The sequence below is a fragment of the Notamacropus eugenii genome, chromosome 4, assembly GCF_028372415.1.
Source record: "Notamacropus eugenii isolate mMacEug1 chromosome 4, mMacEug1.pri_v2, whole genome shotgun sequence".
In the NCBI taxonomy this organism is placed as follows: domain Eukaryota; kingdom Metazoa; phylum Chordata; class Mammalia; order Diprotodontia; family Macropodidae; genus Notamacropus; species Notamacropus eugenii.
This window is the reverse complement of record NC_092875.1, coordinates 412,748,920-412,776,609: the sequence shown is the minus strand read 5'-3', so window position 1 is coordinate 412,776,609 and position 27,690 is coordinate 412,748,920. Positions and strand designations below refer to the sequence as shown.

The following is a 27,690-nucleotide window of genomic DNA, read 5'->3' as shown; positions in this document are numbered from 1 at the left end:
ATTATGATTGTTCATTGCGTTGCTCAGTATTTAATAAGTCTTTCAAAATTGGTTATTTTTACAACATCCTTGTTATTATATGATTTTTTTCTCTTGCTGCTGTTCACTCAATTCTACATCGGTTCATATACATTTTCCCAGGTTTCTGTGAAACCATTCACTTTGTCATTTCTCACAGGACGATAGTATTCCATCACTTCATATACCTTGGTTTGTCCATCCACTTCCCAATTCTTGGGCACCCTCTTAGTTTCTAGTTCTTTATTACTACCAAAAGAATAAAATCTAATGTAAATATTTTTGGTTATATGGTTGCATTTGCTATTTCCTTGATCTCTTTGGTATATAGACCTAGTATCAATAACACTGGGTCAAAGCATATTCTTTAATAGCTTTTTGGTCATAATTCCAAATTGTTTTATAGAATGGTTGGAATAGTACCCATTTCTACTGACAGTTTCTGTTTTCTCACAGCTTATCCAACATGTCATTTTTCTTTTCGGTTCACTTAGTAAAAGTGTTCTGAGGAAGTTATTGCACAATTAAAAAGGATATGTATGTGTGTTCTGTAAACAAAGATTTGGATTGAGAAAGACACAGATTCAAATTAGAGAGAGGAAATATTTATGAGAGAGAGATTTATGGGAGAGGCAGCCCAGTTGAATGGATTGAGAGAGAGCTGGTCTGGTGGGAAGGAGAAGTCCTAAATTCAACAGTTCACATCTCTGACACACTGGCTGAGTAACTACTGTCATCTGTCATCTCAGTTTCCCCACACCATTATTGAAGACTGTAATTATCAGAGAAGATACTGACCTCCTCTAGGAGTTCTTTATGCCAATGAAATCACAGATTGATTATGTATAACATAATATAGATTCTACAATAATAATCACCCAAGATAAGCAGATTCACAACCATTATATTTCATTCAACTGATATATTATCATGCTATATCTTTTTTCCTGGTGGATACAGATTTTTTTAAATAAAGGAATTAATTTCCTTAATTTTTCTTTGTATTTTTTCTTCACTGATGGCAGCATCATATATACACATATAATAAAGAACTGAGCATATTTCTTACAGATCTAGATAGACCTAGAGGGACCTCAAAAATGATCTAATGAATGATTTAATTTTATGGATGAGACTTGGCTACTTATCTAACATCTCATAACTAGCAGGTGTTAGAGGTGAAATTTGAACCTGGGACCTCTGCCTTCAGAATCAGGCCCCCCTTTTACTGTACTATATTCAAAAATAATACTTGAAATTTAAAGGACAATGCAAAAATATTTTTTATGTAGTTTTTTCTACTGAAGAAAATGTGCTTGGGAAAAAATAGATATAGCCAATACATGAAATGTTGCTTTTGCTTTTCTTAATTAATGTATTAGGTCTTGTCATAAGGTATCATTGTTTTAATCATGGTGGAGATCTTGAGTAGCTAATTTATTATTGACTATTTTCAATATATATATGGGTATCAAGGTAAATGTTATTAATTCTGTAACATGATGCATCTTAAAATATCAGAATGTCCTTTTTCAATTATAATTCATTCATACATAACTATTTTGAATGAATAGTATTAGATTCTGGGAAAAAAAGCATGTCACCCCTTTCTCTTTCTTTCTTGCAGTGTATCCTATTCGGTACATGTATCAGAAGATTATCCAGGTATAGTGCAATATTTTTATATTTTAAATTTTGCTACCTTCACTTGTATAAAAACTATTTTTTTGAAGGGCTTGGATGTGGCATCAACATTTTTTGAGTGGTTGTGTTCTGAAAGCTGCTTTAGAGGACCCTAAGGAGATGCTTCAATTATTCTGTGAATTGGGTAAACTAATGTAATAGGAGGTAATGTAATAAATACATTTAAGCTTTTTGACTGACTTTTAAAAATGTTTTCCTGACCTTGTTTCAGATCAGAACCGATAACTCACAAATGAAAACCAGCATTTATAGCAATAAATGAAACCTTCACATTACATTAATATTATATTATATACAAAATTCACGGTGATTCATGATGGCCTAGAAGCTGGTTTTGGAACATCATTTGGGCCTTTATAAAACTCAGTCTGTTTACCTCCATTTAGGAAAGCAGTCTTTATTCTTTTCTTTATACTTTCCTTGGTTTGTGATCACAAAGATAGGCTTACTGCGAACGGATTTAAGAGTCCGCCACAAACAGATCCCACTATGGACAAAAAAACAAAAAAAGGAAGAGGTGGAGGAAGGAAAAAAATGTTTATCTATTTCCTAATAGGAGTGTGACATTGTTTCCTTTAGATGTAAAATAATTCCATATGAGTAATTTGCTCTTTTTCATAATAGAGAGGTTATGATTCTTTTATCTTTTTTATATCCTGTCTAAAAACCAAAATATTTCACATGAATTATGAGGTATGCTACATTTAATATAGAACTATAAGGGACCTTTGTATTTTTGTTTGCATCCACTTGTATCTTTATGTTTAATTTCTCTTTCAGGTTTTTTACTACACCATTATTTCTGCTTAACCCTTTTCCCATTGACTCTCTTTCCTCATCAAACTATTTTTTCTACTACTGACTTTGAATGGTGACTGATTTTCAAGGGGAAAAAAACAAATAACTTGAGTCCATGAGTTATTTTAACCTTCAAGAAAAAATAGAAGAATTGGATTTGATCATCTCACACCAATAACCTATTAAATAATTTGTCTAAATTTTTGTTACATTATTGTAATCATGTAGATAGGAGGGTTGATGAATGTAACACATTATTAACAGGCCCCATTGACATTCAAATATAACGTCACAGAAAGAAGAATCCGAAGCACATATGTCATATGATTACTACACTTATTTTCCATCAGCATATATATGTATATATACATATGTATATATACATATATATATGATATATATAACTGAATGTGAAATGTGCTTTCCTTTTTTTATGATACAACAAAGTTAACATTTACTTGGTAATACTCAACAGTGTTCACTGGAAAGTCAATGCTATTCTAGTCATTTTTAATGGAGAACAGAATGAATAAAACAATACATGCACATATACATGCACACACACACACCCACATACACACACACACATGACATTCATTACCTTGAGTTGTAAATTCTTTCCTTCCTAGTAGCTCCTCACCCACCTACTGAGAAGGCAAGTAACATGATATTCATTATACAGATGAAATCGTGTAAAACATTTCCATATTAGCCATTAAAAAAAAAAAACCTCAAGTAAAAGTAAAAATCCTCCAATGTATATACAGAGTTTTCGGTTTTCTCTCTCAAAGTGGACATTTTCCACATTAACTCCCTTGGAGTTGTCTTGAATCACTGTACTGATCAGAAGAGCTAAGTCTTTCATACTTTATCATCATTGCAATATTACTATTACTGTGTATTACCATTTTGCCTCAGTTCATTTAAATCTTCCCAGGTTTTTTGTGCTCTCATTCACTGTATCATTTATGATTGTGTACCACAACTGTTCATCCATTCCCAAACTGATGGGCATCCCTTTAATTTCCATCCTTGCTACCATAAAAAAGTGTTGTTATATTTTTTTTCTGTATATATAAGTAATTTTCCATTTTTCTTTGATATCTTTGGAATACAGACCTTGTAGTGGTATTACTGAGTAGGGTACACAGTTTTATAGATTTTTTAGATATAACACCAAATTTATTTCTGGAATGGTTAGACCAGTTCATAATCCCACCAACAATGCATTAGTTTATCTGGTTTTCCACATCCCCTCCAACATTTGTCATTTTCCGGTTCTGTCATGTTAGCTAAACTGATATGTGTCAGATGGGAGAGAGAGAGATAGAGAGAGAGAGAGAGAGAGAGAGAATGGAATCTAGCCAGTAAACTCCAAGTTAACTGGCCAGCTACTGACCACCAAAATTTACCTTCTTTTGGGGAAGAGGAGAGGGAGAGGATGAGCCGAGTTACCCAACTGGCTGGGTCCCCATTCAGGCAGCTTGGATTGCTCACAGGTTGTATTTGTCCTTTCTATTGCATTGATTTATCTATTTAAATATATAAATAAGATTATATAAAAGTACTGCTTTGGCTACTTCCCACAAGTTTTGGGATATTGTCTCATTGTTATCATTCTGTTTAATGAAATTATTCCTTTTTCTTTTTTGACCCGCACTTTAAGTGGGTCAAACTTTTTAACTTTTAATTTATGCTTTCACTGCCTTTTATTAAATGTATTCTTATGGTCTGAAGAGGGTGCATGTAATATTTCTGCTTTTCTGCATTTGCTTGTGAGGTTTTTATGTCCTAATATATGGTCAATTTTTGTGAAGGTACCATATATAACTGAGAAAGTTATACTCCTTTCTGTTCCCATTCAGTTTTCTCCAGAGGTCTGTTATATCTAAATTTTCTAGGATGATATTTATCTCCTTGAAATTTTTATATATTTTATGGTTCAGTATTTCTAGCTTGTAGAGGGAAAGTTGGGGTCCCTGCATGAGGACTCTAATATGGTTTTATTTTCTATTTCCTCTTGTCTTCATTTAAATGTTCCTTTTAGAATTTGGATGCCATGTATTTTGTGCATATATTTTTAGTATTGGTATTTCTTCATTGTTTTTGTTGCTTTTTAGCAAGGTGTAGTTTTCCTCCTTATTCCTTTTAATTAGGTCTATTTTTGCTTAATTAGGCCTATTTTTGTCTGAGATCATGATGGCTACCCCTGCCTTTTTTTCAACTAAAGCATAATAGATTTTGTTCCAAATACTGATTTTAACTCCCTGTGTGTTTCTCTTTTTCAAGTGTATTTCTTGTAAACAACAATCTATTTCTCTGTCCTCTTTTGTTTTATGGGTGAATTCATCCCATTCACATTCACAGTTATGATTACTAACTGTGAGTTTCCCTCCTTCCTATATTTTTTTCTGTTTATCTTTCTCTTTTTTTTTGCTTTTGACCAGTCCCAAATTGCTCATATAATATTGTTCTCTAAATGTTTGGTAGAGCTCACTTGTAAATCCATCTGCCATCTTTCATCTGCCCTTCCTTTTCTTGACTTTCACCCCCTTTCTCATATCCCTTCCCACTTCCTTTTTGGGTTATTTAGATTTCTATTACCAACTGAGAGTGTATGTGTGTGTACATAGGTATATGTATCCCAATACATACATATTTATGTATTTCCTCTTTGTTTTCCCCTTTCACTATAAAAACTCTTCCTTGTGTTCCTCTTTTATGAATTATTTTCACTATTCTTCCTTTCCCTTTACCCTTTTTCTAGGGCCTTCCTCTTTATTGCCTATCCATTTTTTAAAAATATCATCCTGAGATGATCAACTCACTCTGACACTCCTTTTCTGCATAGAATCCTTCTAATTGCCCTGATAATGATAAACTTCTTAGAAGATATATGTATTAACCTCCCATACAGAATGGTAAACAATTTGGCCTTATTGAATCCCTTATGATTTCTCTTTTATGTTGACCCTTTTAGGCTTCTCTTGAGTCTTATAATGGAAAGTCAAATTTCCTACTCAATCTGGTCTTTTCATCAGGAATCTTTGGAATTCCTCTTTTTTGACTAAATGTCCTTTTTTTTCCATTGAAGGTTTATACTCAGTATTGCATTGCATGTTTCTCTTGTTTGTAATCTCACCTTTTGATATTTCTTTGGGAATATCATATTCCAAGCCCTTTGTTCCTTTAATGTGGCAGCTGCCAAATCTTATGTGGTCCTGACTCTGGTTCCATGCTAATTGAATAATTTCTTTCTGGCTTCCTCAAGTATTTTCTCTTTGAACTGAGAGTTCTGGAATTTGGCTGTATTTCTAGGAGTTTCCATTTTGATATTTCTTTTAGAAGCTGATGAGTAGACGCTTTCAATTTCAACTTCTCCATTTCTAGGATATAATGGCAGTATTCTTTGACAATTTCTTGAAATAGGATTTCTAGCTTCTTTCTTTGAAAGTGGCTTTCAGGTAATTCATTGCATCTTAAATGATCACTCCTCGATCTATTTTACAGGTCAATTGTTTTTCCTGTCATATTTCTATTTTTTTCCATTCTTTTTCTTCATATCTCATGGAGTCATTAGTTTATGTTTGCTCAGTTCTATTTTTAAGGCATTATTTTCTATTGTGAGCTTTTGTACTTCTTTCCAATTGGCCAAATCTGCTTTTTATGAAGTTATTTTCACCAGTGATATTTTGTGCCTCTTTTTTCACTGGTCAATTCTGTTTAAATTGTTATTTTCTTCAGTATGTCTCTGTGCCTCTTTTACAGAGCTGGTAATTGCCCTTTCATAATTTTCTTCTTTTGATTTCTTTATCTAATTATTCCTCTACCATTCTTATTTGATTTTAAAAGTTTTTCTGAGAATTCTTTTTTTAAAAAATAATATTTTATTTGTTTTCAGTGTTCTATAATCACCTCTATTTATCTTAGATTTTTTTCCACTCCTTCCCCTTCTTTCCCCCCTCTCTCCCCACTCCCTTCCCAAGACAGCTTGCAATCTTATTTAGGTTCTACACATACATTCCTATTAAATACTATTAAATACAATTTCACCATACTCATGTTGAAGAGAAGAATTAAAATGAGTGGGAGAAACCATAAAACAGAACAAAACAAAACTTAACACAAAAGAAAATGGTCTGTTTCATTCTCCATAGTTCTTTCTCTGGATGTGGAAAGAGTTTTGCCTTAAAAGTCCATTGGGAATTTTTTAGGTCCTTGCATTGCCATAAAGTCTACCAGAACTGCAACTTGTTCAGCCATTCCCCAATTGATGGACATCCCTTTGATTTCCAGTTTCTGAGAATTACTTGTTAAGCTTGGGTCCAGTTCCCTTTTTTTTGAGGCCTTACTTGTAGTTTGGTTTGGTTTTTTTTTTGCCTTCATTTTCTTCTGAGTTTACGTCTTGATCTCCTCCCTGTCCCCCGTCAACATAGTATCTTTTTAAAAAAAATTTTTATGGTCAGATTCGTTGTTGGCTCCTTTTTGCACCCTATTTCTTGATTTTGACTTTTATGTCAGACTGGCAAGATTGGGGGAATGAGAGTGCACAAGGAGCGGGTAGAAACAATGGGCACTGCCTCAAATTTTTAGCTTTTCCCATACTGCCATTTTTAGATATAATTCTGTGACTTGGTAAGTTTTCAGTGCTTCCAAAGTGTTGTGATCTGCAGAGGTGTGGTCACTGTCTCTTGTCTGTACTGTGAATTCTTACCCACAAAGGGCCTCTGATCCCTTGAGGCTCCAATTGAAATTTCTTCTCTGGTTCCCTCCTCTAATGGGAATGGAAATGATACTGCTCCTCAGAATTCCTTATCCATTGGGGAAGGAATTGATACTGTCCCTCAGGCATCCCATTCCCTTTTTATGGGAAAGTGCCCTTCTCTGCCCTTGAACTATTATCCATCCAAAAGTGGGTATAGGCAGTGGAATTGTCGAACATTGTCTTGTTTCTCCATGCACTGCTAGCACAGGGGTCGTCTCCTGTAATTTCTTTCTGACAACGTACCAGGTCCCCTTACTGTCTCTGTCTTGAAAGTTCCTGTAGCTGGGGTTGCTTTGTTCTACCACTACTTTTTCACCCACATAGGCACTGGGCTAAGCTCCCACTCTGTGATAGATCTCTTTTTCCTTTATTCTAAGTTATCTTGGGCTGGAAGAACATCTGTTGTCTTTGCCACTCTGGTTTCAGGCACTATTTTAAAGTTATTTGGAGTGGAATGTTGGGAGAGCTTGTTTGGGTGCTTCTGTACCTCACTATCTTGGCTTTACCTCAGGTATCTCTCTTTTTCCTTTCTTCTTGCTATAGCTAGCATTTCTAGTACAGTGCTGAATAGTAATGTTCATCATGACCATCCTTGTTTCACCTTTGATCTAATGGGGAAGTTTCTATTTTATCCCCACTGCAGATAACTCCTGCTGTCATGTTTTTTTGTTGTTCAGTCATTTCGTTTTTTCTGACTTGTTGTGACCACATTTTGGGGTTTTCTTGACAAAAGAAGCTTGTTTTATAGATAAGGAAATTGAGATCAACAGGGTTAAGTGACTTGCCCAGGGTCACACAGATAGTAAGTGTCTGAGACTGTAATTGAACTCAGGTCTCTTTCTTGACTCCAAGCTCAGTTCTCAATAGTTCCCCTATCTTGGTTTTAGATAGATGGTACTTAACATTTTAAGAAATACTCCATTGATTCATTTACTTTCTAGTGTTTTTAATAGGAACGAGTGTTATATTTGTCCAAAGTCTTTTCTACATCTATAGATAAATTCATATGATTTTCGATGTTTTTGTTATTTATATGGTTAATTATGCTTATAGTTTTGCTAATATTGAAGTAGCCCTACATTTCTGATATTAACCCCACTTGGTCATCATGTATGATCTTTCTGATGTACTCCTGCAGTCTTCTTTATAATATTTTATTTAATTCTTTTTACATAAACATTTGTTAGGGAAATTGATGTCTAGCTTTCTTTCTCTGTTTTTGCTCTCTCTGTTTTAGGTATCAAACCCATATTTTTGTCCTAGAAGGAATTTGGTAGGGTTCTTTCTTTACCTGTTTTTTCCCCCCCCAAATTACTCATATAATATTATTCTTTAAATGTATGGTAGAACTCACTGGTAAATCCATCTGGCATTGGAATTTTTTTTAGGGAGTTCATTTGCTTGTTTAATTTATTTTTCTAAGATAGGGTTATTTAAATATTCCATTTCCCTTTTTGCTAATCTAGGCAATTTATATTTTTTGTTAATATTCATCTATTTAACTTCTGTCAATTTTATTGGCATATAATTGAGCAAAATAACCCTTAATAATTGCTTTAATTTCATCTTCATTTCTTGTGTATTCATCCCTATAATTTTTGATACTGGGAATTTGTTTTTCTTTCTTAAAAATCAAGATAACCAATGGCTTATGTATTTTACTGTCTTCTTTATTAGTTTAATTTTTTAACTTTCATTTTGATTAGCTTCTCTTTTGATTTTTCTAGGATTTATATTTTGGTTTTTAATTGGAGATTTTTAACTTGTTCTTTTTATATTTTTAGTTGCATGCTCAATTCATTGATTTACTTTTCCATATTGATGTAACTATTTAGAGAGATAAATTCTCCCCAAAGTATTGCTTTACTTTCTTCCCACCAATTTTGTTATGTTGTTTGATTTTGTCATTACCTTTTAATGAAATTATTGATTGTTTCATTGTTCTTTGATCCACTGCCTCCTCAGGAGTAGATCATTTAGCTTTCAATAGCCCAAATACTTGTAAGTTTACACTGGTTGACTAAATTTCCAAGGTGTTGCAGATTAAGTAAATTGTATTGTTTATTATTCTTTTGAACTTTATTTTATGTTATTATTTTTTCTTTTTATTTAAGTGGAGATTATTAGCTTTTATGGTTTTATTTGGGGGTTTATACTTTATTTGAGATTGTTATTTAGTTTATAGTCAAAGTGTATTGAAGTCTTTTTCTTTTTATACTTGACTAATCCTGTTAATATTTTGTGATGTGTCTTGAGTCTAATTTTGCATAATTAAAAAAAATGTAATGGTGAGATATATCAGTAGGCATTATTCATCCCTACAAATTATGTGCCTATAATGGTATAATAACATAGCAAGTGTACTAGAAAGATTCAATTGGTGAAACCAAGAAATATGCTTGATAAAATTTGACAGCTCCTCTGCATTCTAATTTTCTGCCCACTTCTTGGAGTACTCTAAAGAAATCCTTAAAGCATTTTGCTTCAGAGGTGTTATAAAAATAAAGCCAATAATTAGGATATGATTTAGTCATTGAGCATGGCAAGGTACTATGTTAATCGTCAGTATATACATACAGATAATCACATTTTATTTCTTTTGAGTTGTTTAAAGAATTGGGTTTTTTTTTTTCCCTCTAGTGGGTGGAAAATCAGCTTTACCACTACTGATCTTCTTTGTAAAGAAAGCACTTTGTAAGCAATAAAGCACTTTATATAGATATATGTAATTTATGATATGATGCTGCTTGATAGTAAATAGTTCACTGATATTTAGCTAGGTAAAATTATTTCACTGGCTACCGTCCGACAGCACAGTAATCATCCTGTCAAGTTATTATCAGAAAGCATTCGTGGATGTTCAGGCTCTTGTCTAGTGGGCTGCAAGTAGGAATATTCTAAATGAATAAATGAAATATTCTAAATGAAATGAATAAACTGATGAGGCTTAACTGTGCAAGGCTGGTTGATCACAGCAAGAACTATCAGTCCAATCTAAAACCTCCTAATCAGGTCTCTCAGATAAAAGGGACTCATAGTTGACCCTTTTCTCCCCCACCTAGGATATCTTCTGGGCCAAAGGTAGTTCTGGAGCTTTTTCCCATTTTTAGGGGCATACCTCTTAAAATATCGATAAGTGGAATTTCAAACCAAAAAAAAAAATCAAGGTGATGATTTAATTCTAATAGGATTATTTGATTTAATATTGGTTTTAAAAAGATAATTTTTTAGATCAGATTTATAAAGAAGCTGAGATTTTAGTGCATTTAGGTTATTACAATAGAGATTTATATGCTCTAGAATGAGATTTCAAAAATCATCTAGTCTAACCCCACTATTTAAAAAAACATGATGATACTTTTTCATTTAAGTGACTTCAAGGTCATAAAATATTATAAGCAGAAAAACTAGATTTCCCCATTTCAAAATTCATTTTCTTTGTGATTAATTTCCTTTCCCTCTCCAAAGTATGCTTATGCCTTTTTGAAAATACATATATAGAGAGCAAAGTAGAGCTGATTATGCTAGTGCCTTAAGATGTAATTGGTAGAGTATTAGACAACATTCAGAAGAGTTGGTATAGCCCAACAAACACTGGATTTGTAGTCAAAAGATCTGAATTCAATTTCAGTCTCTGACTCTTACTAGATCAGGTGGTTTAACCTCTCTGTTTCAAATTAACATAGTTACATTATTTATATGTAGAGTGATATATAGAGTGTATTCAGAGTATGTATAGTGATTTAGTATGTATAGTGATATATGTATTATAGTTTATATAACAGTGATAAGATAGAGTAACTGCTATTTCTATTAGCTAAGTAGATTATAATCTTATATATTATTTCAAATTATATTCATCAATATATCAAACATGGAAGTTAGTTGTTTTCAGGAATAACAATGTTTTCAATAACTTCATTTTCCTTATCATTTTCAGAGTATTTAAAATCATATTTAAATCATGTATGCTTGTTTTCTTACTCATGTTTCCTTTCAAAGGACTTTTCATTTAGATAAAATCAGGTTGCTATTGGATGCATTTTGAAAAAAAAAATTATTTGGCATTTTGGATAGTCATTTGTCGGTAATTTTTCTAAATTCATTTTAGATTTTTTCTTTCATTTCATCTCAGCTCCTGAGATACAGATTTCTTATTTCACTATTCAAATCTATTGATTTGCTTCTACCATTTCACTTAATTTACTTAATAGTATGTCTTTGAGACACAAATTTGGAGTTTAGTTTGTGAGTATCAGTAATAAGATGAATCAAAATACCTTGCCATTGGCCAGTCATTTGAACTCTGACCTCTGGGCAGTTCTTTGAGACTTCAAGTTACAAATAAGTTTGTATATCCAATTTGGTGGAAGGAGCTCCCATACATAGGTTTAATGATCATCTCTACAGAAATGATTCCCGAATCCATATATCCCAACCCTAATTTCTTTCATTACCCACAATGTCAGAGTACACAAGCTATAGTTTACCTACATCTGTTTTTGTACTACTTTGAAAATCAAGAATTTTTTTGAATATATTTTCAAGTATTATGATAATTTATTTTAAAATGTATTATCTTGAGACCATACCAAAAAAAAAAAGGCTGTTTGGGGATTTGACCTTTTTGCCAACCCTTGATATATTTATGCTTCTATGTCTCAAGGATTTATTGAATTTCATGTCCCAAAGGCATCTCAAAACCCACAGGATTCAGAACATTCCCCTTTTCCCACTTTCCCTAAGGATTATCAAAGACATTTATAATCTCTTTGTCAATCAAGTGGGCCACCTAGGTATTACTGATTCCTTGAAACTTCTCTCTCAATTTGTCCACTTAGTCATATCCTATCTTTAGCCAAAACTTATCTTTCCCATCTTTATAACCTTCCATATATGTAGTCTTTTTTCCAGTTTTACATCAACAATTCTAATTAACAACTTGATCACCACATTACTGAAATATGCTCTGTAACTTTTCACCCTGTTGCAAATCTGATCCCTCAGTTTCTAGAAACTGCATCTATAGATGCTGTAAGTTCTTTAAATAATGACAAAATGCTATTTTGTTATTAGCAAGATTAGACCATATAGATATTTATTTTGCTTGTCTATGTTTGTAAGAAGTTTTATCTTTCTTGTTTTTTAAATGATGAGGGGAAATGATGATGCAGACCTGAAAATAAAATAAAATAGAATACAAAAACTGAGACTAAAGAAATAAAGCCCACATACCTAGAATAGACCAAGAAAGACATTTAATGAATCCTTATAGTCATTGAAGCTGTATGAGTGGCCATGCACTCTGACTAATCAGTCACCAATTATGGTGCCTGAATGACCTAGGAACGGGGGGATGTGCAAAGGTAAAGAATGTGGGAAGGGTGTCCAGTTTACTTCCCATTTACATCTTCAGGTTTATTTTCATTACTTGCCTTCACTCTCTTTTCTTTGCAAACGACCTGTTCTCCAAGCTTGACTTCCCATCTCCTACTTCTTTGACTTTGCCTCAGTCATACCTTGTGCCTTCAGTGTACTTCTTACTACTCACTGTCACCTCGTAAAATACCTGACTTTCTTCAAGCTGTAGTTCTAGGGCAATCTATACCATAAAACCTCCCATGATAGCCATAGCCATTATTTCTTTTCTTTTCTCAAAATATTCTATGCATGACTATATTCTCATAGCAGAATGTAAAAGTGTTGAACTTAGGGACCATTTCAGTTTAATCTTCACATCCCTTGAATATGTCAGGGTGTATTTTACCTAGCAAACAGCTAACGAATATTTGTTGAATTAAGTCCAGTATCAGGAGACAGAATTTATCTAAAAAAAAAATTAAATTGTTGAGCAGAAGGGTGAAAGGTCAACCATGTTAGAGAATAAATATTTTTGAGAAGAAACAAACATGCATCTGAGTGCCAGTGTGATGTAGTGCATTGAAAGCTGGCCTGGAATACTCAGGTTCAGGTCTTGTTTTAGACATTGTCATTTCTGCTATAGCCCATTTTCAAAATGTGAATTTGTTCCAGCACTACTGATATGTAAGGGAACAATTTGAGCAAAATGTTAATCTGCAGTTTGCTTATGTGCAGATTTCACAAGTAAGAAGTAATAAGAATGGAGAAAACTTCATCACTTCATATTAACTTACAAGCCACCACACTTCTACTATTGACTTCCACAAGCAAACGTCAAGTCTTTTTCAAGATAAAATGCCATGCTTATTGAATTCTCCTCTTTGTAACCCTTCCACCCATCTTGTATTTATTGCCCCCACCTCCATCCCTTGCCACTCCTGGCTGTGGCCCACTAAATCTACCAGTTCATCCAAAGCTTCTATTTTTTCTGAATTCTGGGCACAGGTTAAGCAGCAATCTAAGACCCTCTATATTATGCTGCTTCCCTTAAATGCTAATTATGTGACTTTTTTCATTTCTCTTAACTTTTGGAGTTGTTTGGGGGTAGCCAGTAACTCAACATTACGAAAGAATTGCAGATCCAGTTTGGTAGAGAGACTTTCCTTGTTAGAGGTTGAAAATGTTGTAGATCCAAATCCTAAAGCAAACACCATATGAATTAAGTCCCACATGGGCATAGAGAACCCACCTCCAAAGAACATTACTGTAACCAGGACTTAATGGATTTGAGATCTAGGATATTCACTACAAAAACAAATTCTGACCTGCCTGGTCATGAGAAATTAGTCTCATGTGATATGAAATTCATCGTATCCTGGTATGAAAACTTAGTCAGTCATAAGCAATTCTTAAGTGTTTACATGTATCAGACACTGTACTAAACTAAACACTGCAGATTAAAAAAAAATGCAGAATTCTTGCAAAATAGCTGTCCTAAAGAAGTGTATACTCTAATAAAAAAACAGCATTTAAGGAACTCTAGGGCAGCTATGTATAAGGTAATAGAAAAAGGGAAGATGGCTGGGGTGAACAGAAAAAAGCCTGCTGTGGATAGGGTCCCAATGGAAGCCATGGAAATTAAAGAGGTGAAGGAACCCGAGTTATAGGTGAGGGAACAAAGAATTCCATGCATGATCTTAGAGTGCTTGGACACGAATAAGATGCAAGAAGGGGCAAATTTATGACTAATTTTACATGCCACAGAATACTTCATACTCTTTTCATTCATTCATTCATTCATTCATTCATTCATTCATTCATTCATTCATTCATCTATTGTAGAAAACTTTAAAAAATAGGTGAGTAAATACTAGATTGTTTTTTATTCTAGAGACATTTGATAGCCTACTTTTTATGAGGAGAGGAGTGACATGGCCACATTTATATTTTTAGCCTGTTAATTTGACAGATTTATGGAAGACATATTGAGAAAAAGAGATAGTAGAAGCATGGGGATCAATCCAAGGTACTCTTTAGAACCATAGCAACTCAAAACCATCAGAATGTTAATTTTTAGTACTGTAGGCCAAGGACAATGAGTTCAAAATAATGCATTCAATGAAATTTCCCTAGGACATAGGCTGTATAGTAACATTGGGCTTTGAGCCTGCTGATACCTCCCAGATCTGTTTGGGTTCTTGGATGGAAGTTTTAGAGTCAGGAGGTACCTCTTAAATTGTCAAGAAGCAAGTGAGGCTTACACAGGCTAAGTGACTTCAGCACTTAATATTCTATGGATACTAAAGGATGAAGTTGGGGTTTGGAACCCAAAGTTTCTTTACTTCAAATTTAGTCACCTTTTTGTTATCCCACAGTGTCTTTCAGAGGTGATTTCCTCTTCAACATGGGATCTTTTTTGCCTCTGGCTCCCTCAGGATTAGGACCATTCTGGTTTATCTCATAAAAAGAGTTTTACTTCATTTAAGTGTCTTGTGTCATTAAGAAAATACTCTACCCATTGTTCTTTCCCACACTAGTGGAATTTTGATAGGAACCTCATTATTTGAGTTCTTCCAGAAAGGTCAACAATCCTTGATACTATAACATGCGCATACATACACAGAGGTCATTAGGAGAATTTCAAGATTTGAAACTCTGCAATTTTATTCATTTTTCTTTTGTCATTCGTACCCACTGTTACTTTCTTTAGTTGCCTTACTAAACCATTCTTATATCTCCATCTCCAGAGGGAAAATGGAGATATTTGTTATATCTACTAAAAGAACTTGGGAAAGGACTTCATCAAAAATACAAGGGTAGAGTGGATTCTTAGAGCTATAGAGTATGCTAAGTATAACCAAGTAACATGCCCTTATTTTACAGAAGGAGCAGGTGAAATAAAAAAAGACATATAGCCGAAGTCAGATTCCTATTTTAAGGTTATCATAGCTATTCTATTTTGTTTCTTTGGTATTAAACTGTCCTTGAAATTCAAAACCTTTTGCCTTGCAGTAATTTTGATCATAATAAATAGAAAAGCCATTTGTTTGGATCCATTTAAATTAGATTAAAAAATCTGGGATACATATTAGTATGAATTAAATAGAATTAAAATTAAGTAGAATAAAAGTCTTATCCCAAATCATGCTGAAAATGATAAATGATGAGGAATTTTTTCCTCCTTTTATAGCTGACTGCTTACCTTTGTCGTCACTCATAGGATTTAGAATTGGAGGAGACCTTGGACATAATTTTATTCATTGCTTTTATTTTAAGATGGAGAAAATTGAAGCTGCAAGAGCTTCTGTTTATAACTTAGATAAGTTTGTTACTTATGGTCACCCAGTTAAGTTGAAGAAGTCGATCCACTTATTCCAGATCTCACATTCTGCTCTAATGTGCTGACTTTTCTTCCTCTTATGTATCAGGTTATGATAATGATGAGAGTAAAAATGTACAATACAGATTAAGATTTTTAATATGTCTTTCAGAAGCTTGGTGCAGAATGGGATGCTTGAAGGCTCAGAACCAAACCTGAGCCTGAATTTGCCAAAGAATAGACTTTTTCAGATAACTGATGCGTTTCCCTTTCAATGCCGCTATTGTTATATTTTGGTAATTTTTGTAGGATTCCTTGTAAAATATATCCTATGATTTCCTTCCTTCTTGAACAGACTTAAATGAACTGAAGGTCATTAAGGACATCATTATGAATATCTATTATCATATTATACAGTAATATGGTTCTGTGTCTACTTTCTAATTTTTTCCTGTCTCTGCCCTTAATGTAAGGCTTCCAGGTCCCATTACTTGTGGAGTAATTGTACCTGCTTCTAACTGGCAGTTGCTTGGGTGCCCCCTCCCCTTCTTGGTTGCTATTTCTAATCTGATATAGACTTGAGAACCTGATCCCATGCTTATGAAATGTTAGCTCAGTATCAATAAGGCACTGAATGAAGGCACTGATAACAGAATGTCTAGATTTAATGAAGGGAATTAAAAATTCTCTATTTAAGGTTATGGTCCAAGGTATTAAGGTTATTGGAAGGATGACCTCTGAAGAAGTAGAATATTCTATTTCTTATTTTTAAACTAATTGTGAGCATAAATCCCGCCTTCAACACTTGACTTTTTTTGTTGTTAAAGAGTTATGTTTTTACTGTTAAAATAAATTGTTTATATTACTCAAGAGCTAAAACAGTGCAGATGTTTGTGTTTCTTTAGAAAAAAAAGTATTGACTTGGATGACTACCAATTAAAAATCATGTTCTCACTATACTGACATAATATTATGAGAAGTGTTCTCCAGGAGGATTGTACTGGTATGTTTAGCCAATCTGTATGCTTGAGTAGCATAAGTAAAGATAGATATTGTATGCTATAATGACTCTGGACAACAGAGTCTGTAGTCAATAAGTAATAAACATATATACATATACATACATACATGTACATGTGTACACATATATGTATACGAATGTATGCTTATTTGAGAGAGAAAAACTTTTAAGGTTTATAAGCACTTTATAAGTATTATCTCATTTTTATGTTCAGAGCAACCCAAGAGATGTAAGAGATGCTATTATTATCCTCATTTCATAGATGAGGAAACTAAGGTACAGAAAACTTTTGCCTAGGATCACACAGCTTGTAAATGTCCGAGACTGGATTTGAACTCAGGACATTCTGATTCCAAATTCAACAGTCTTTCAACTGTGCCACCATTTATATGGAATTCTAGTAATGAAGTAACTACTAAGAAATCTTGAGAGACATAGAGCATAAATGCAGGGTAGAAATGATAGATTGTTAGGAATATATTTTGAACATATAAATTCTGTTCCTGAAGATGAAATAGTTTTCCTTGACATGATCAGCTATGAATGCAGTTCCTTGAATCTGTTATGTATCTACTTACTCTTTTATATTTTGTATCTCTTTAGTAGAATGCAAATTCTGAAGTGTTTTTTTAAATTTTATTTTATCTTTGCATTACCAATATCTAGTGCAGTAGACACTCAAATATTGCTTAGAAATAGAAAGAAGATAGACACTTATTTTCTGGATTTCAATTATTGTATTGCATTCTTTAGTTTTCAAAATATAAGAAATACTTGAGAATATTGAAGGCGAGTAAAAATTTGTGGACCTCATTGTTAAATTAAAAAGAAATTAAATATGAGACTAGTCTACATTCTCTTCAAGAGCATCCTAGATGATAGCATGAGAGACAATATATTATCTCTATAGTCATAGAATTGGCTAGAGTTTGTAGAGAGTATAAAAGCTCATTGTTGAGTTAAAAAAATGATTTTGTGTAGCAAAACATCTTTTCTATCATATTCCATACTTGGTAAATTCCTTAGCAATTTCTTGAACGATATAACACTGTAAGTAATGTTGACCTGCATTCTGATTTTCCACATCAAATGAGGCATAAAACAGTGAGACATGCTCACCAAAGGTGTTGGCCACTTATCATGAAAGTTATGAAATGTAGAATTCAGGTGGAGATGCTTTTGTTTTCTGGTGACATCATGGTGGCTGCACTAAATTCTAGCATATTTCAGCACTTCTCAGATGACAGCAGTGATTTAGACCTAGGCAAAAATTAACTTCTAGTTCCATTTAATTGGTAGTATTTGCTGTTTGTCAGAAACGATGTCAGAAGAAAATGTACACTGAATTTCTTTTGAGAAGGAAAGAAATACTGGGAAAGAAAACCAAAATTCTAAAATTTTCTTTAAGAATATTTTAATATGTTATTTTCTATTTAAAGGAATTTGAATATCTGTAACCTTTTTCAGATTTAGGATTGAGGATGATCGCTGTATCTTCCACTTTAGAGTACATAGCAAGATACCAGTTTTGGAAATTAGATTTAAAACAATTTTATCATCTCTATTATTTTCTACTTAGAGAATTCTTTTTACTGGGCCATGTTCAGTGACATTATTTTCTAACTTACTAATTAGTAAGGACTCGTTCTTTACTGCGTGAGACATTAATGTTTGTGATATCATATTTAGTAAGTTTGGAAGCTAGTTCTTTCTTTAGGGGATATATGTGGTTTATACATGCTTAAAATTTAAGAGAGACATTTGGAGCACATAAAGCAGAATTCTTTTTCTCTTAGCAATGATGACATTTTCAAAGTGGTCCTTCATCATTATTTCACACATAACCTATCAATTTAGCTCAGCATAGTTGTAAATGAAGCCATGATATATAGTTCCATTTATGTTTTAGGTAATAATAAAGAAATTAAGTTGAATACTTTTTAGGAATTAATTATGAGCTTAACATTCAGCATTAGTGCAATAAAACATACTTTGAAACTATATCTGTTAATAGATTTCATTTAAAAATTGACTTTTAGTTATGCTATTAAGTCTATTAGGATGATTCACTTGAACTCACCTTTGGATGTGTTTAAGTTAAAAGTACTTTGTGGATTTCTTTCTTCATATTGCATTATTTCATGAAAATTTCTAGATTTTTGTTTCATAATTCTCATACTTGTAGGTCTTAGTTGCGTTACAGTACTTTATTAATGTGCTTTCTGTTTACCTTTTTAAAAAATTTGTTCATTTAATTTGGTTTCTTTTAAAATATTTTTGATAATACATTTAACAATGCTATAAAATAATTGAACAGATAGCTTTTTGTTTTAACAATTGGGGTGTTTTCTCAATAATTCATTAAATGAAAATGATTTTTAGAGGTAATTTTTTTTTATGATTTTAACTGATACGTGATCCCTTTTCTTGTGCAGATAATACGTATGTTTCAAGTTCAGACAATGATGAAGATGTACTAGTTACCACAGAGCCAATTCCCATAATTTTCCATCGAATAGCAACAGGTAATATTTTGAAACACATTTGCCATTTCAGATTAATAATTTCCACTTTGATTCAGCATTTATCTCAAGTAAAGGCAAATTTAATTGTGTATCTGGTTATATATCTCTATTTTCTTAAGAAATTTAAAGTTAAATAAATTTATAAATATGAAGAATATTGTCTTTACTTTTTGTAATTATGAATATCTTGTGTGAATTTATGATGATATTTTGGTATTTTAAAAATGTCTTTTGTTTTGATTGTAGCTTTTTATAAAAAAACAGGAAAATTGTAATTTATCAGTTTATATTCAATTTCAAAACTATGCCAATGGATATCTAGATCTAGATATGGAAATATATATGTATGTATATTTAGTTTTTCAGAAATTTCCACATTTATGTATTTATTTATATTTACCTGTCTGTGCATGTCCCCTCTCTCTGAATAGATAATACACATATTTGTTGCATATATGTGTGTGTTCGTTTGTATCTTTGACATAGTTCAGGAATGAAGGTGAACGTGTGTGTATACCTATATGCTTATATAATACCTTATATGTATTCATAATTTTATCTTAAAGAAAGTGGCAAATATTTTGATATTACTAGAGTTCAAAATTAGTTAATGTGGAGAGTTCACTTTGACTCTGTTTTTATAGATCAGAAACAACTTACATATTAAGTCCTTTTCTGACATGTTGCAGTTTTATTTCCTTGCAAAGGAGCATGTGTCTGGATGCACTTCTTTTAATTAGAGAAAAATCATTGTTATCTAGAATAAAAAATTATTTCATAACCTTATTAAATTTTTATTTCAGAATTAAAAAAACCCAATGACATTCCGTGTTGTTTGTCCATAAAATCAAAATTACAAAAGGAAAATGGAGAGGTAAGTAGGTGGTAATTAACACATTGAATTTTTCCTTAAATGTGCGCCTTGTTCTGCTTTCCTTATTTCTGTTGTTGTACTTAGATTGTCATGCTAGCCTTTGTGTTTGCAGGTCTCGTTAATTATCTTGGATGCTTTTGGCTCCATTACCTCTCATTTTTAATCATGTCCCTGCTCCTGCTCCTTTCTGTTTACACAGCATCTCACTGGATCATTCCCTTAACTCATTACCATTATTTTCCTTACCACCTCCCGATCATATTGCAGAAGCCTCTTTACATGACATCCTTGTTCCACTCTATCTACCTGTTTCAATGCATATTCCAGTGTCTTTGGCATGAATCTGGGCATGTTACCTAGTTTTCAAAATTGTTAGGAAAATTCCTTAACAAATTAGGTTCAGTCTCTCACATTGTCAGTGAACATTTCTAAAGCACCATTATTTACTAGACACTGTACTTAACATGGAGAATACAAATAAAGATCAAAAACCATCCCTACTCTCAAGGAGCTTACAGTCTCATGGGGAGACATTAGGCCAGGGGTGGGGAACCTGTGGCTTTCAGGGAACATGTGACCCTCTAGGTCCACAAGTGTGACCCTTTGAATGAATCCAGACTTCAGTCAAAGAGCCACACTTGAGAACCTAGAGGGCCATATGTGGCTTTGAGGCTGCTGTGTTATCCAACTCTGCATTAGGCAAAAACTTTGAATCAACAAGGTATCAAGATAAAATGCAGATAATTAGCTGAGGGAAGGCAATAGCATTAACTGTCATCAGCATTGACATTTAATATAGGGTAGTATTTTGGCTAGGACTTGAAAAAAGCTAAGAAGCTGCGATAAAGAGGTAGTGAATTATAGAAATGGAGAATATAGTCAGTCAAAATGCCCTGATTAGACGAGGGACTGCCTTCTTTGAGGAGCAGTAAGGAATCCAGTGTTCCTGGATTGCAGAGTATGTGCCAGGTGAGTAAAGTATAAAAAGTCTAGAAAGATCAAGGCTGGGGAATGTATTGGGGAGAGTTTTGAATATCAAATAGAGGATTTTATATTTAATCCTACAAGGAATAGGTGACCCTTCGCAATCTGACCTCGTCCTCCTTTGGAGCCTTTTCACATTAATTCTCTTTACGCACAATTCTTTGACCAAATGGTGCTGTTCTTCCCCCTCCCATCCCTCCAATGATCTCTGTACTCTGGCTGGAGTCACCTGCATCTCTTACCAGGGAAGTTGTTATCCATCCTGGAAGCCACACAGAAATGTTGTGTCTTCTACAAAGCCTTTCCCAAGCCTCCCTTCTCAGTAAGATTTTTCTCTTTTAGTGCTCACTACGACTTACATTTATTATGGGTGGCTGTAGATTTACCTTAACTTGTTTTGTTTATTTGTTATGAGCTTCAGCAAATGTTTGTTTAATGGATGGGTAGGTAGATTGCATAGATGGGGATGTGTGCCATACTGTTGAATGGAGGGGGGGGAGGGAGGGAGGGAGAGAGTACGTGTAGAACACTCACAAATACAGAAGCAGGTCATAATGGGTCTAGGTTCATTCAACCTTGGGATTAACCTTGTTTTCAAGTTTATCTGCTGATATATATATACATGATGCACACCCCCCCCCACCCCCCACCCCTTGCTTGGCAAGTCCTAGGCAGTTTTCTAAGTCTATAATTTGCAAAGCTTATAGATATCTTACGCTCAATTTGTCCAAAATATAATTCATTAAATCCACTCATTTTCCTGAAGCTCTTCTTTCTTTCTTATTTTCCCATTGTTGTAGAGGGCATCTCTGTCTTCACAATCACCTAGGTTTATGACCTAGTTGTAATCCCTCATTTCTTACTCCCTCACAATTCCCTATTGTCTAGTTCAGTTAATCTCACCTCTTGAACATAATAATTCTCATCTCTTCTATTGCTAGCTTTCCTCCATGCAGACCTTCACCCCCTCACACCTCAGCTATTGCAGTCACATTTTGGTTGGTTTCCTTGCTTTCAATCTCTATCTAATCCAGTCAGTCTACTCTTTAGCTTTCAAATTCATCTCCAATATTTCCCTGTAATTTCTGAGATTAAATATTAAATTCTATTTTTGGCTTGGAAAGCCCTTCACAAAGAAGCCTGTCTCCTTTAGTGTTCTTATAACTTATTTTCCTTTACATACACTGTGATCCAGTGTCACTGGTCTCTTTACTGTTCCTTGCATTGAGACACTCCATGTTCTGACTCCAGTCATTTTCACTGACCAGCTTCATGTATGATATACTCTCCCACCTCTGTTTCAACCTCTTGGTTTCCTTTAAATCTTAACTCATGCTTTAGGAAAATCACTTTGCTAGCTACATACAGGTAGAAGGATTGCTTCTTGCCAAAGGAAATTAGTAAAGTTTTCATGCAAGAGTTAGCTTCTGAGATAGCCTTTGAAAAAAATGTAAAAGAGAATTGTATATATACATGTTCTCCTCCTTTCCCCTACCTCTTTTCTTCTCTCTCATTGAAAAGAAACTCGTGTAAAAAATAAACAATTATGCAACTATGTATGTTTCACTCTGTATGTTGAATTCATATCCTTTATCTGGGGATGGTTAATAGGCTTCATAATTGTTCCTCTAGAATCATGATTGTCACTGATTTAACAAGCATTCTTCAGTCTTTCAAACTTGACATAAAAATGTTGTTATTGCATGGATTGTTATGCTCATTTCCCTCACTTCTCTCCATCTGTTGAGCCAAGTCTTCCCAGGTTGTATCACCAAGGCAGTATTCATAGTACCAGGGAGGTGTCTTTTCCCCCCAGTTAGTAGAGTCAGAACTAGTGGCTTGTAAGCAGGACGAGCTGCTTTCACTATTATATTCCTATTGAAAATTCCTAAGGGAGTATCATAACATGTATCCTAACATCTGCATTTCTGATCATTATGGCAGTCTTCATTACCTCCTTCTTTAACTTTCTCAGATGGTCCCTAAGTGAATACCAGGGTCTGTCTCCACCAGGCCACACAGAGTCAGTAGGATACTGCTTACTGCATCCTTCTGCAGCCAGAACTAGCAGATTAGTTATATTTTTACCTCCTTGCATATTGTAATCTCTGAAAACTTGCTGTACAAAAGCATTCTAATACCTATAAATTTCCAGTGATCCACACCATCTATCAATATTCCTCCTGCCCCTTCATCACTAAATCTCATCTTCCAAGATACCCTTTGGGTGAACCAATTCAAAATATCTGTGACCTACTGAGTAAAATCTTCAGTTATCTCCCTAAACACTGTGTTGCCCTCCCCGGTTCTCTTGTTTTCCACCTTAATATTAGGAGTGCTTCTGCCTGAGAAGCTTCAAACACTTTTTCCATCTGAACTTTTTTCCTTCAGTAGCTTGTCTCTAATTTTACACATTCTACAGTAACTTGTTAATAAAATTCAGCCTATTCTACACACCCCTGCCAGTTCTTTCCCTGGTTTTATTGCTATTCCTTGCAAATACCTTTCCACATTTTTAGGTTCCCTCTCCTATAACCTTGGTTCCCAGTTTTCACAGGGTCCAGTGCTTTTAGCCCATTCCGTTTATATGGAGGAACAGGGTAAATCCTCTCATCCTGGGATATCCATTTCCTCCTTTATATTCTTTCTGCTTCCAAGTAGAGATTTTATACCCTGTGATCCTGTTCATGATTCCAAATTCAGTATTCACAGCACAGAGGGAACTATGAATATGTGAATGTATTTCTGAATTGCAAAGTACAACAGACTCTCCATATAGAAGGCAGAAGAAAAGCATTTATTCAGACACCAGAAAGCCAAATCCATCATAGCAAGAAAGAAATCCATACATAATAACAAGTCAGAAGGCAACACCATCCCCAAGCCTTCCCCCTGCGAGGGCCTCCCCACAAATGAAAACTCACAGTCAGCTGCCTGCTTATTCTCTCTCTCTCCCTCAGTTCTGACTAGTCTGACTAACTTCCTCTTAGCTGTGCCCCAACTCCACCTCTTTCTGCTCCATCATTTCCTGTTCCACCAATTCAGTAACCTCCTCTCACTGCAGGCTCCCTATGACTCAGACTTCCATGTGATCCAAGCAGGTCACAGGGGCTTGTTAATGAATGGGAAAAATCTTCCTATTTAAATTACCATTGCACAGGTTTCTCTAATTTTTTAAGGCACAGTAAAGTTCCAAGTCAATTAATGATTTATTGAAGTACTTAATATGTGCTTAATACTGTATTAAGTGCTGGAAATATGATACCCATTATATATATGTATATATATGAATCTATGTAAAACATTTCCATATTAGCCATAGTTTACCTCCATCCCACTCCCCTGCTCTCTCAGCAAAGAAAATAAAAGCAGTAAATATGTTTTATTATGTGACTATTATTTTAAATCATGAGCCCTTTGGAGTTGTGGTGGACATTGTATTAATCAGAGTTACTTAATCTTTCACAATTGAATATCTTTTTAATATTGCTCATACTTTAGATTACACACTAGATTTACCTCCCTTCCATCTGTATCCATACATATGTTTTCTCAGGTTTTTCTGAAACCAATCACTTTCATAATTTTTTACAGTCAAATAATATTTCATCATTTCAGAAGGTTCAACATCCTGGGCAACAACAGGAATAATGTAAGGTCTAACTTAAAAGTCAGGAGATCTAGAATAAAACAAGTCATAAAATGCAAATAAGGAGAAAATACCTGGGGGATGTTTGCCAGTGATTTCAGTTGCTATGGAAAGGTTAAGAAATGTGAAGGCTTAGAAAAGACCATTGAATTTTACTTTAGAAGATCACTGGTTAATTTGGCAAGATGCTAGTCATGGTAAATATTAGGAATTGAGTAAGTGGGTAATGAAGAGATAATGTGAATATTGACATCTTTCTAGAAGTTTCTTAGTGAAGTAGAGGGTAGAAGATGATATTTAGGGTTAAGGAAGAGTGTGGGGGGAGATGGGTATGTGTTTAAATGATAGGGAAAACTTGAGTGTTCCCAAGTAAAGAAGAGGAACCAACAAATATGAAGAGATTTAAGGTTTAAGATCTCTATAGATGAGATGATAGATGGATGATGAAATGGTAGGTGTTTCTAATTTTGGTTTTGTAGCGAATTAACTCAATGCCTGTCACATAGTAGAGACTCAGAAGATGCTTTGATGAGTGATTGATCTTTTCACTCATCAAATTTGGACTGGGTAGCAAGAGAAACTGGAATAGATGCTTTAGACTGGCAGAAAAGGGATTTGATATTGTATTCAGCGTGAAGAACAAATACCATAAGAATGAAGCTATATGTAGGAGATGGGGAAAGACCAGGGATAGATGTGAAGAGTTCAAGATTCAGGAATAAAAGCAGAAGTGGAAGCCTATGCTCTCAAACAACTTTTATTTTTTGGAGAAGCTTCCAATTTATAGTAGTCAAGGTGACTCAGTGGAATCGACATAAATATGGAACTATTGTTAGATAAAAGGAGATTTCCCTTTGGCTGTGATTTAGGATGACAGAAATGAAAGAAGTGGAATGTTTGAAAGCAAATTTGAATATTCTAGTCATAAGGCAAGAAGAACTAGGAATAGAAAGAAATTTACTGAATAAATCAAACCTGGGGCTATAATTAGAATATAAGTCTGTTGAAACATTCATTAAATCAGTCCCTCAGGTGGCTTCCACTGGTTTGATAGTAGCTGTGCAGTTCCTAGGGTTACTTTGAGCAAATGTTTACTTAGCACCTATTCTCATAAAAACACTGTGGGAGATAACTGTATACATCAAGTATTTATACTAAGTTCTAGGTTTTTAAAATTAAAATAACTCCAGACTCCACAGTTGAGTCAGGAGAATAGGGAGTTAAAACCATTGATTGCATCTTTTCAGTGCAGATTTAAGTAGGTTAATTTATACAAGTGTTTGTCTCTGAAATCTAATGCTACCATGTTAGGTAAATATCCTGCATTGGTGAACTCATTTGTCAGGAACCAATGGATGAACCATTTTTTTTCTAGGATAGAGATAGGTATAGGGACTAAAAATGATTTCACTGACAAAGAAAACTCCCTCCACCCATGCAGGTTGGCACCTTTTATAACACTTATAGTGTTAGATTTGCCTACAGTAGTGATAGGTCAAGTGACTTTCCTGGAATCATATAGCCAGGGTATGTTCAGAGGCAGGACTTGAACCCAGTTTTCCTTGGCTTTGATGTTAAGTCTATTGCCACTACACTGTGGCTGTATCTCTATTTTTATCTCTGTTTCTCTATGTCCCTGTCTTCTCCTCTCTCTGTCTGTCTGTCTTTCCTCTCTCCTATCTATGGGATTAAATCTTAACAGCCAAAATATGATTTATCTTTGCCATTATTCTTATCATAATAATTTTTTTTACCTAAGGAGTCAAGACAAAATAGTACAGTGGAAGAAGATTCGGAAGGAGACAATGATTCTGAAGAATTTTATTATGGAGGACAGGTAAGGAAGCCAATCTTTCAAACCCTAGTTGTGGTATTTTGGGTCATATTCTTGAGATTATGAGTGGAAACCTCACCATGTTATGGGTCCTTCTTGGGCTTTTCACTCATTAGGAAATCCACAGAACCCTTCTGTCAAAGTTTATTATCCTAGTCTTTTCTCTTTGTGCTGCTATATCAATTGAGCTATCAGGAGAATGGGAGAGTCAATATATGCCAAAATAAACTCTTATTGTTCAGTTTTCCATGTGAGTATTTATGCTATGGAAATTGAAAGTCACTGCAAATCAAGGAATGATTATAATTTTGGTAATTGTCTAGACTTAAAGAAGTGATGGAGAAAACAAAATGTTAACGGTGCAGATTAAACTCAAAAGTGTAAATACATTTTTATCTTGGTAAGCTGACTGTTTAATACATTTACCCTCAACACCCTGGATGGTAGATAACAAACTCACTGATACTCATTAAAATTTTCACTGAAAAAAGGCATGCCTATTTAAAACTTAGGAAAAAATTATTATTGTATTAGACTTTTGTGTTGAATTTCAGTTACAGTCTAAGAGAGTCAATATATTAGTCTAGATTCTTTTTCTAGTTTATTTCTTTTGTTAACTTATCATGTACTCCTTTAAAGCCTCATTAGCTCATGATAGCCTTTAGGGTGTGTCAGTGAATTTGATTAATTTAACCAGTATTAATTCCACATCTCACTATTTCACAGTCAGTTCAGGTTCCCTCAACATATACACAAAATGAAACTTGTAATAAAATGATAGGGGTCGAATTTTAGCTAACAGTTGATTGTCCTTAGAAACACAACTATGAAAAAGAAT

General features: G+C 33.9%; 1 protein-coding gene across 2 annotated transcripts in view; it reads left to right on the top strand.

Annotated features, from left to right (window-relative positions):
• PARP8 (poly(ADP-ribose) polymerase family member 8) overlaps positions 1 to 27,690 on the top strand; it is a 226,385-nt gene that overhangs the window by 123,350 nt on the left and 75,345 nt on the right. For both annotated transcript variants that reach the window (XM_072605665.1, XM_072605666.1), the window contains exons 4-7: positions 1,646 to 1,683; positions 19,422 to 19,511; positions 20,315 to 20,385; positions 26,778 to 26,855. In XM_072605665.1, coding sequence (XP_072461766.1) covers positions 1,646 to 1,683; positions 19,422 to 19,511; positions 20,315 to 20,385; positions 26,778 to 26,855 — 277 coding nt within the window. The remainder of the gene's footprint in view (positions 1 to 1,645; positions 1,684 to 19,421; positions 19,512 to 20,314; positions 20,386 to 26,777; positions 26,856 to 27,690) is intronic.